The 11,013-nt window shown below is 52.8% G+C and overlaps 1 protein-coding gene across 1 annotated transcript in view; it reads right to left on the bottom strand.

Annotated features, from left to right (window-relative positions):
• Nucleotides 1-9,573, bottom strand: part of CPNE2 (copine 2) — a 20,576-nt gene extending 11,003 nt beyond the window's left edge. Inside the window, exons 1-6 of the mRNA XM_029084529.1 lie at nucleotides 9,488-9,573; nucleotides 9,149-9,247; nucleotides 6,819-6,905; nucleotides 6,015-6,074; nucleotides 3,511-3,644; nucleotides 2,629-2,683 (exon numbers count right to left, since the gene is read on the bottom strand). Of these exons, the coding sequence (XP_028940362.1) occupies nucleotides 2,629-2,683; nucleotides 3,511-3,644; nucleotides 6,015-6,074; nucleotides 6,819-6,905; nucleotides 9,149-9,244 (432 nt within the window). The 5' untranslated portion in view covers nucleotides 9,245-9,247; nucleotides 9,488-9,573. The remainder of the gene's footprint in view (nucleotides 1-2,628; nucleotides 2,684-3,510; nucleotides 3,645-6,014; nucleotides 6,075-6,818; nucleotides 6,906-9,148; nucleotides 9,248-9,487) is intronic.
• Between the last annotated feature and the right edge of the window lie 1,440 nt (nucleotides 9,574-11,013).

Genomic DNA, 11,013 nt, shown 5'->3' with positions numbered 1-11,013 from the left:
CGACATATGAAAAAAAAGGCAAATGGAGGGAAAGTTTTGCAGGGTGGCACATTGGTGAAGCCACCACCTTTGGCTGAGCTCTGCAGGCACAAAGACATTTCCTTTGGCCAACCCCATCTGACTAGATATAAAGAATAATTTTTTTATGGTGAGGGTGGTGAAACCCTGGCCCAGGTTGCCCAGAGAGGTGGGAGAAGCCCCGTCCCTGGAAACATTCCAGGCCAGGGTGAGCAACCTGATCTGGTTGAAGCTGTCCCTGCTCACTGCAGGGGGGTTGGACTGGATGAGTTTGACAGCTCCCTTCTCACCCAAACCAGTCCATGATTTTGTGATTATTTCCCAAACGCGGGTCACCTGGTGGGGCTCCGATGTTGAGCATCCCCCTCTCCTCTGCCGCCTTCCTTTGCTCATCCCCCAGAAACTGCAGCCCATCTGCTTCCCTCTCCTGTTCCCTGCTAGGAAACTGCTCGGGGCTCTGTACAGAGCTGTTACACGGCAAGATGTTCCTTGACATTTCCAACGAGACTTTTGTGTGCAAAACATCTCGCTCCGACGGGCGCCGGGGAAGCGTTGGGGGAGCCATGGCAACAGGAGCACAAAGTGCCATTTATACGGCTCTGATCTCTTAACAATCTTCCCCATTTTCACTCCAGTCTGGGGCTACAACAGCTGCCCTTCGCCATGTCCCCCTGGGAGCATCACCGGCCGCGCGGCTCCCCACTGCCTGCTCACTGTAACACAAGGCACAGGTTTCAATGAATCATAGAATTGTAGGATATTGTGCGTTGGGAGGGACCCACAAGGATCATCGAGTCCAAACTCCTGTCCCAGCATAGGACCATGTACCTGAGGGCCTTGGCCAAATGCTGCTGGAATCTTGTCAGGCTTGGTGCCATGAGCACCTCCCTGGGGAGCCTGTTCCAGTGCTCCACCACCCTCTGCCCCAAGAACCTTTTCCTCATGGCCAACCTCACCCTCCCCTGCCACATCTTCCTACCATTCCCTCTGCTCCTGGCATTCGTTGGTGGCCAGAGTTTGCCAGAGAGAAGCGATCAGTGTCTCCCCTCCTCTTCCCCTTCGGAGGAAGTTCTAGACTCTGATGAGATCTTCTCTCATCACAGAATCAATGCTTTGGCTTTGAAACTATGCAATGAGCCTCGACGGACAAAAAAACCCTTAATCAAGTGACTTGAGCTGGGGGTGCGCAGCCCCCGTGGCCAGGTGAGCCAGGGAGGGATGAAGCCCCAGGCTGGAGCTGTGCGGGGCGATGCACAGGTGATACCTCACTGCTAATGTGAGACAACCGATGGGTCACTCCAGGCTGGTGACCTTTTGGCACGGGCCAAACACCTGGGGAGGGAGAGCTGCTCTCCACTGGGCTTTATGTGGGCTTAGACATAATTCTGGGCGATGCCTTTCCCCCGGGCGCTGAGGGACGCTCGCTGTAACGACTCACCCGTTCTCCCAGCAGCCTGAGCCACCATATCCTTTCCGTCCCCACTGCATTTTCCATTCCCATCCCTCTCCCCAAGCAATAAATTCCTGGTGGCAGTCGGTTGTTAGTCCTTGGAAGCTGCCTACCAAGATTTTCCCACTGACAGTGGTGAAGTGACAAACCAGAGATATTTGCTGGCCAAGGAGAATGAATCATCTCCAAAGTGCACACGGAGGGATCTCCTCCTGTGGCTGGTGAACAGCAAGAGCTCCCATTTGAGTCACATGAATTTTGGCTGCCAGAAGAGTGGAGAAAAGAGCAAATCTGAGGCGGGCAGGACATCCCCAGTCGCGAAGGTTGGCAGCAATGAGCTTCCCAGCCCAATTCATGGCCACTCATGACTTACGTGCCCTGCTGCACTCAGCCCAGAGCAAAGTTCCCCTCCCAAAGAACACAGAAGGCTCACTGAGATTCACCCCCAGGCTGAAGCTGAGAACTTCTCAAAACCAGTGAGCAGAAAGAAAATGCACATTAAAGGTGTGAGCAAACAGCAGCCAAAAGACCCGGCCAGTAACGAGAGATGGTGGTGTCCTGGCACATCTTCTCAGCTGTGAGAAGATGCTCCCCATCAGGCAGCGTGGGCTGCAGGAGCAGCCCCAACCCCTGCCCACCTGATGACCAGGGTGCTCCAGCTCCCACCCTTGCAGGACCAAGGTGCCTTCAACCCCTTCGGCACCTAATCCCAACAAAAGATGCAGGTGGCTTTTGGGAAAGCCCCTCTGCTCCAGTCCTTGCAGGTTCTGCCCGTGCAACATCACAGACCCAGCTCCCAGCGCCCTTCCAGACATTGCTGCCGTCTGACACATTGATCATTCATTTCCCTTGCCCAGAACTGTTCCTGCCTCCTGCCAGGGAAATGAATCAATGCCTGGCTCTGCCCATTAATGCCAGGGAGCTTTCATGCCAGCTTAGAAGGGAGGAACGGGCTGCCTGTGCCCCATCCCTGCCTCACCACCCACCCACACTGCCACATCTCACTCTCCACCAGCTGAAATCCCACATCCACCCATTCCCCCTCTGCCTGACAGCTTTTCCTCGACCGAGCCAGCTGGGAACCCCCAGCAGCTCCACTCCTGCCCAGGCAATATCAGAAGAAACCCATCTCAAACGTGCAGATGGCCACAACACTTCACCTTCCAGTCCGGTGGAAGCTGGGCGCCGAATCCCAGAGCAGGAAACATCTTGTCTCTAAAAGAGAAGAAAACCGTATGGATGTATTTACACACCTGAAGCAGGTTTGCATGGCTCCTGCTACAGCCTCCCCACGCGACCAGCTGCCCAGTGCCCAGCTACGGTGAAAGCTCCAGCTAAAAAAGGTGCCAGCTTCCCCTTCTCCCAAAACAACACAGTGCCCTTAAAAATCAGGAGAGCTGAACAGAGAGAGAATGGATGTTCCCCTTTGGCTTTTGATCTTTAGAGAAAAGAGAGTCTAGCCTCACTTTGTCACCCACAGGAATGAGGAGCATCCTCTTGCCCAAACACTTGAGCCTCTTGCAGACGTGTAACACTGGAGATTAAAAAAAAAAACAACCCAAAACTATCCATTTTGGTCACAAAAGCCAGCATGACGAGACCAACAGATATCTGGTTTGTTTTCTCTGTTGATGTCTAAGATGATATTTTTCTGTGTTGCGCACCTCAGGGTGACTGAGGAACCAAGAAGCCTGGTGGTGCAGCAAACACCAGCAAGCGGAGGGCATCTGCCTTTGCACTGAGAAAGCACCAAGCGGCTGCTCTCCAGTTGCCCCCCGGAGAGGATGTTCCACCTCTGCTAATGCACTCTCCCTCCCAACAGCGGCAATGAGGAGAGAGGAAAAACCCTGTCCTTGCCCTCTCCTCCTCCTGCATCCCAACGTAGATGGCAATTTTCTAGTGAGGAGCTTTTCAAAAGCAAGGTATTATTTAGCCCTGGCTTTGCAGATGGGAAATCAAGGCACGTGCATCCCAGCAGCCCCTTGAGAAGCCGGGGAAACAGCTGCAAAACAGAGGTGGATGCAGAAGAGCACGGTGCTTACGAGTCATAGTCCTGGATGATCTGGCCGACAGCCCAGATCGCCGACAAGTATTCGTTTGTCCCCATGGGGTTGATGTAGTGCAAAGAGGAGGGGTCTCGCGGGTTCCCGTTGGAGGCTGTGAAGTCAATCCCAACCTGGGGGACAAGAGAGAAGCACAGATCCATCCTCCATTAGCAGACACCACTGCAAACCTGGCCACTGAACCTCCATTGCCTTGGAGTCCTGTAAGACCCAAACCTCAAACTTTTGAAAAACTTTAACAAACTCGAGCTCTTTACATTCCCTAAAAAGAGATGATTAAATACTAGGTTAGGCAAAGCCATCCACTGTTATGCCTACATTTTCCACCAGTGAGCATCACGTAAGGTGTCTGCTCCTGGAGCAAACCACCACTGTCTCCAGCCCAGAACTCTCCCTGGACTCCAAGCTTAGGAACTGAGTAGCCCCATGAACACCAAAGCAGCCAGGGCTGCCTAAGCATTTGGATCTCAAGGTCTTTGACCAAAGAGTCAAAACCCTGAGCAGATCTTTCCCTGCAGCTGCTCTTCATCGGGCTTCCCCAGGGACCAATATATGCTGAGCTCTCAGGGGACTTTGTCAGCAAGGCACTCATTTTTCTTCCTCCTCAATTAGGCTTGCTATTTAAAGCCATTTGTAGAAATGCCTGTCTCAGTCAAATCTGGTCAGAAGAGGCGAGACGCTGAGCCACCTGATTGGAAATGACTGGGAAGGAAGAGTTGGGAAGAGGCGAGCAGGCGGCGTGGCTGCGCTCGCCGTGTTTGCTTAGCAAATAGGCAAACCCCAAAATAACTCTGCCAGCTAAATTGAGCTCAAGGGATTTGCGAGGGATTTTGCTCTGTATCCGTAACGGGAGAGGATGAAGTGCAATGTGGTTCAGAAGGGACCTTGGCCTGACAGAGGCAAGAAGAGGTCACAGGCCAGGATGTGCCATCACCCTGTGCCAGGGCGACTGGTAAAACAGGCTTGACAGGACAAGGGGACATGATTTGAAACTGGAAGAGGACAGGTTTAGATTGGAGATAAGGGAGAAATGTTGTAAAATGAGGGTGGTGAGACAATGAGATTGTCCAGAGAAGTTGCGAATGCCCCATCATTGGAAGTGTTCAAGGTCAGGTTGGACTGAGGCTTTGAGGAACCTGATCTAGTGGAAGATATCCTTGCCCACAGCACGTGGGTTGGATTGATGATCTTCACAGGTCCCTTCCAACCCAATCCATCCTATGGTTCTATCAAAACCCAACTTCTTCATCAAACAACCTTACAGCCTTACCAACCTGCAGTTCTCTGCTGTAACACCCAACAGCTGTGTGTCCAGCTCCTGCTGAGCCATCAAGGGCATGGTCAGCAAGAGGGAAACTGAGGCACGGGGACGGGGCTCAGTAGAGTCAGACAGACACGTGCCTCGCTCATGCAAGCAATGCCACCAAGAGCAGCGCTTGGGCAACAGATTTTGGAGGGATGGAGCTGGTCTGCCTCCAGCATGAGGCAAGCAGCCAGGCACAATGTCCCTCTTCTCTGTGGCTTCAGCCCTTCTCTCCCCACCGTCTCCCTTGGCAGGGAGGACACCAGCAGCCTTTCCAAATCACAGGAGTGCAGGTGGCAGTGTCCTCCTCCTGGCTCAGGTGTTTCTGCAGTGTTGCACCCATTGCAAACCCACCCAGGATTTTGGACCAAAGATGCCTTGAGAAGGGGAGAAGGGGAGAAACCCAATAACCACCAGATGGGGGGTAAGATTTCTGCGTTCAAGCCTAAATCACACAAGAGCTCCATGCTACCGACAAACTTAATGATTTTTCTCCTCTATTCACTCTCCAGCACGAGGACCTCAGCACACAAAAAGCTCTCCCAATCGCTCCTGTTCCTATGGCAACTCTTCCTCCTCCTCCTACTCTCCCCCCATCATGTTTTCAGACAAAAACAACAAAATACAAACTGAAATACTGCCAGTGCCCACAGCTCTCTGCATCCTGCACCAGAAAAGTTTGCAGAAATTGAAAACCCCACTTCTGCATTCCGGCAGTTTCACTCGGGGTTGTAATGTCCTCAACGAGGACTCCTGACAAGCCATGGTCTGGCTTGAAAGAAGATGGAAATACGAGTAAAAATGCAGAAAACTATCTCATTAATAGCCAAAAGCCTCTCATCTGGCTTCAAAATAAGGAGAGCTTCCATAAAAAACTGGAGGGTGGTTAAACCCTGTGATGGGGAGAGAAGTCAGAAACATTTTGTGAAGGGTCAGAAGGTCTTCGTGTGAGTCTGACCTTCAGCCAGCTCCCTCTGTGGTACTGGATGCACCTGAGCATCACAGTAACGACTTCCAAAAACCCCCAAACCACGTGGTTTAACAACAAAATAGGGCAGTTCCTCATTGCCACGAAAAGCCACCCAAGCTGGTGCCAAATCTCACACAGAACCTCCCTCCCCAGTTCTGACCATTACAGACGTGTAACTATTACTGGGAAAAGAGGAGCAGAAGTCCTTACGGTAAACATCAGCTGGCAGCCTCCCAGGATGTAGTCCAGGAAGGAGAAATCTCTGGTTATCTGAAATAAAAACCAGAAAAAACCTGTTTCAGCAATCTTCACCACGGCACAACAGAAAAAAACCCCACGGAACATGCCCAAGCTGCGGTCACTGTGAGTTTGGGCCTTTGGGGACCTTCAGCCACCTGGCAAAGCAATGGAAGGATCTCCCATGGCAGCGTTTTGTCACTTCATGAGTCACATGGGGCCAAGTAGGGCTGCATATTGGTCCAAAGCTGGAGTGGGAGGCCTGGACAGGGATCCTTAAGAGTTGGAAGTGTCCATCATGGTGAACTGAATGGAAGATCCCCCATGGCCAAACCAGCCTTGCCACCACCTGCAGATCCAGTGTGGGAAGAGCTGCGTTGGTGCTTTCCCCGCTGTGCTGCTGCCATACAAAGGGAGGACTTCACCAACACCTCAGCTCAGAAGGACCTCTCCCACCTGCACCCAACCCTTGCCCCTAAGGAGAAACCAAGCAGTTGGTAAGCATCCACAGCTTGGGCTTCATGCAGATGCTGTCCATGTTGAACACCTCCTCCTGGGTCTGTGGCCACCTGGGCATGCAGTGACACCAGCAACTCAGTACATCAGATGCTCCAAGTGGAGAGAAACCCAAGCAGAAAGGAAATCACACTTTTATTCGTGTTCCCCAGGACCTGCACCTGGGAACGCAAGGGCGCTGGAAGCAGAAGGGTTGGGGGGAGCTTGGGAAGACCTGAGGTCAGCCAGGAGCAGAAGAAAACATCCCAGCATCATACTCACTTTGCAGGACTTGACAATGATGATCCCAGAGTTCTTGTAATTCTTTTTCTTCTTCTGTTTCTTGGGGTTAATGCACTCTAGCTCGAGCTGTAACACACGAGACCAACACCGGTGTGAGAGTGGTGCTGGGCTGTGCCGGGCGGCTGCAGATGCCACCAGAGGCCACATCCTGTGGGCACCCTCCCTCCACGCGTTTCAAGGTGCTGAAGAGACATAAATTAATCACAGTGAGCTACTAGAATTGAATGATGGAAATGGAGGCACAGGACCTGCTTGGGAAGGGGCTGCTTTTCCTTTCCAGGGGCTTTCACTGTGCACAGGACCTGATGTGTGGCAGCCAAGACCTTAGAATCACAGACTGGTTTGGGTTGGAAGGGACCTCAAAGCTCATCCAGTTCCAACCCCCCTGCCATCAGCAGGGACACCTTCCACTAGACCAGGCTGCTCAAAGCCTCATCCAACCTGGCCTTCAACACTTGAGATGCCCCAGCAAGGCTATGGTGGTCTATGGGATGGGACAGGGACAAACAGGATGGAATGGGTCAAACACATCAGTAATCTGGGCAGGTCACCACCTTTCCTCAAAAGCTCTGAGAAGAGAGAATGCCTCTTGAATCTTGAAAATTGCTGCAATATTTTTTTTTTTCTCCTAATCTAAAAGGGAATAAAAACTCTTCTCAAAGAAGAAAGTTTTCATGAGGGTTGGTCTGGAGGAGAGGGCAAGACTGGGCAGGGGGAGCATGGAGAGAAAGTCATGTCCATTCTTCCAGCTGCAGAAAAATGGGAAGGTTTGAAATACTAAAATCCCTGTTAGATCTAGTGACAAAATCCCCAAACTCTGAATAAACCCAGGCAGACGGTCCAGCCCAGACCTGCTAGCAGGTAGCTTCCACATGGGCCCCATGTGGGATGGTGGTGGCCAATCTGTGCCCCCTCCCTCAGCATTCTGCTCAGACCACTCCATGATGGCCTTAGACCTGCTCAGACCAGCCTGGTGGTTGCCCTGGACCTGCTCAGACCAGCCCAGTGATGGCACCAGACCTGTTCAGACCAGCTCAGTGATGGTCCCCAACCTGCACAGACCATCCACTGATGGCCCTACACCTGCTCATACCATCTGGTGGTGGCTCTGGACGGGCTCAGACCAGCCCTGGAGATGGCAATGAGCCTTTCCCCCCATCTCGGCCACACTGTGACTGGACAGTGCTGCTCCCAACCTGCAAGCATGCCAGCACGTGGTCCCTGGTCTACAGCAAGAGCATCTCTGTTCCTGTATTTACCCTCATCAGTGTGGCCACACGGAAGGAGGACACAGGTCACGAGGAGCTGCCCCGGGGAGAAGGGTGGTTGCCACCCACAGTGGTGGCAACCAGCAGCCACTTGCTTTTGGAGCCACCTTCCTCCACCTGGAGCCCACGGCAGCTCCGCTCAGAGAGTGGCATCAGCTGAGGAACAGCTTTACCGAAGAAGGGAGGTGCCCACCCTTTCGTGACAAGCCAGGCAAGGGAAAGGGGCAGAGAGAGCCCGTCCCCGGCTGGACCCACGCTGTGCACAGGGACACAGCGGCACAGCCACGCAGCAAGGTGAGTTTTAGTCTCTTCTAACCAGATCTCTCAGGGTCCCATGGAGAGAAAATAAGATTTTATTGCTAAGCTGGTAGGTTGTGAATCCAATGGGAAAAAAGGCTCAAGGTCTGTCTCTGGCACCAGCAGCTTGTGCAGTCCTGGACAGGACACTTCATGCCTTTGTGCCTTGGTCTCCTCAGCCAGGAAACTTCTCCCATTGTACCACACATCATGTCTTAAACACCCCTGCGTCTCTGCCAAGACCTCCTCTTGGTTTTGTAAGCCTAGTGATGACAGCAGTGAAAAATTCTGCTTATCCAGGAGTTTTCACAACATGCTTTCGGTTAGGTGGCATCTGCCAAGGCTTTTGGCCAGCACTTTGGGGAGAAGAAGGGGACACCTTTGGCCACAAAACTGGCACTCTTGGGGACTAGGCTGCCCCTGCTGCAGATGCAGCCTCAGCAGCATGTCACACCTCCCCATCTGACCTCCAAATCACAGAGCACCCCCCAAAACATGAGTGCTGCTTCAAACATCTCAGCAGAGCTCCATCTTCAGCCAAGACTGCCTCAGTCCTCTCTCTGGCTCAGATGCTTTAGCTACAACAGTGGTGTGGGTCACACAAGGTGCAGGTGGGAGGAGAAAGGAGGTTGGACTTGGCTTCTTCTCGGTACAGGTTGAGGGTCTCAGTGCAAGTACCAAAATTCACCACCAGCCCCAAGGAGCCCCTTCGTCGTTCTTCCCTGGCAGTACGTTGGCACTTACCGGAAAGGAATCTTGGGCTTCACACATCCTGGCCACTGAAGTCTGTAACTCCCCAATGAAGTCATGTCCCCCATCACTGTCGTAGTCGTAACACATCACCTAGGGCAGAAGGAGCACAAAGCAGCCTCAGACACAGTGACTATCTCCTGTGAGGAGACCTGCTGAAGTTCCCAACCTCTCCTGTTGGAGATCCCAAAGGGTGGGGTTTGTTTTTGTTTTGGAGGGTGGTTCTGGTTCAATGTGGTTTGTTGTTTTTTTTTTTATAAACAACCCATAGATATTTAATGGTCGATCCCAGGTGCCAACTACCACGATACAAGCCAAAGGGCCCCCCATTACCTTTATCAGCTTCTCTACATCTCCATCACACAGTGACACCAAAGGCACAGTGAACGGCTTCCAGACGGGGTCCAGCGTGTACTTGATCACCTGCAGGGTGGGAACAGAGGGATGCTGTTACAACGGGCATGACTGAAGGGCAAGACTGGCACAAAGCAGGGACATGTCTCCTGGACCAGGTTCTCAGTGGGGTTCTCAGGCAAGTTGCAGCAACCCCATCTCAGCCCTCTTCTGCCTCCTTAGCTTAGACACAGCAGCTCCCCAGCTGCTGCTTCTCAGGCTGTAGCACACATGAATTACAGCAGATTCATTTGCCACCTCCAGAGGCAATTAAACAAACTTGCTTGAGAAAACAGCCCCAGCAGACTGGGCAGCACGGGCACAACCATGCCCAGGGCACAGGCACAACCATTTACCCCACCAGTTCAAGGCCAGCAGCTACTCCATATGCCCTCTGCATCCCACTGCTTATGCTCTACTCATTGCTTACTGGTCCCCAGCACCCAGCACAGCCTACATCCATCTGGGGTCTGACCACTGAGAAGATGGAGCAGTGGGATGTCGCAACCAGCTGGGAAAGCCGAAGAGCCCTGGGCACGTCCAGTTCTTTCGCCTCATCTGCGTAACATCTGCTGCCTGAGCTGGAGAAATATTAATTGATGGGTTTTGACATTTCCTGAGGGAATGCAATCGCTTGGTGGAAACCTAAAGCAAACACTCGCAGGCTCCAGGCACATCAGAGATGTGCACATCAGAGATGCCTGCAGGGCAGGTGGGGACCCTCTTTCACAAAGTTGTGCTCCAAAAGAGGGGTTCACGTGAAAAGTAGGAAATTCAGACAGCAGATTAACCATTCTCTGTGCAGAGTAAGTATGGGGATATCTGGTGTGGAGGGCCTTGGACCTGCACTGAAGCTGGAGATGCCTGAGCATCCTCCCAGGTCAGCCAGAGCTGTCAGCAACAGTGCAGCCCAGTGAGATGTCCATGGCTGCTGCTGTGGGCAAACCTGGAACAGGCATCTTGTTTTACAGCCAGGCTCTTGTGCGAGACTGAGGGAAACCCTGACACTGCGAGCACAGTTTAGTCGAGAATTTGTAAACACCTCCTCCGGGAGGCTGGGAAGAGCAGGGGCAGCCCACGCACCCCGAGATGGTGCCCGCAGTCTGACAGCCACCAGGTCCCCAGGGTGGGTGGGGAAGGATCCGGCGTCTCCATCGCATGGTGCCCAGCTGGGCATTCAGGCTTGTGCTTAAATAACAGGCGGTAATGAGCGCACTGATCCTTCCCTGCCAGACACCTCCGTGGTGCCACGAGAAATGCCAGCTCCAGACTGAGAGCTGCTTATATTCATGCACTGAGAGATGCAAGAATGGGGAACCTTATTTCTTCATATCCAGCCTCAGAACACAAAGATGGTCACCTGGTATCGGATGCCTCTGAGGGCAGCAGGATACATTTGGGGCTGGTAAAGAGGAGGCTGTTGGAACACCCATTACTCATGTCCTGGTGTGAGCTGGGCCAGAGCT

The sequence above is a fragment of the Antrostomus carolinensis genome, unplaced genomic scaffold (assembly GCF_000700745.2).
Source record: "Antrostomus carolinensis isolate BGI_N321 unplaced genomic scaffold, ASM70074v2 scaffold41894, whole genome shotgun sequence".
NCBI lineage: Eukaryota > Metazoa > Chordata > Aves > Caprimulgiformes > Caprimulgidae > Antrostomus > Antrostomus carolinensis.
Note: the sequence above shows the minus strand (reverse complement) of the source record. Positions and strands in the feature narration are given on the sequence as shown.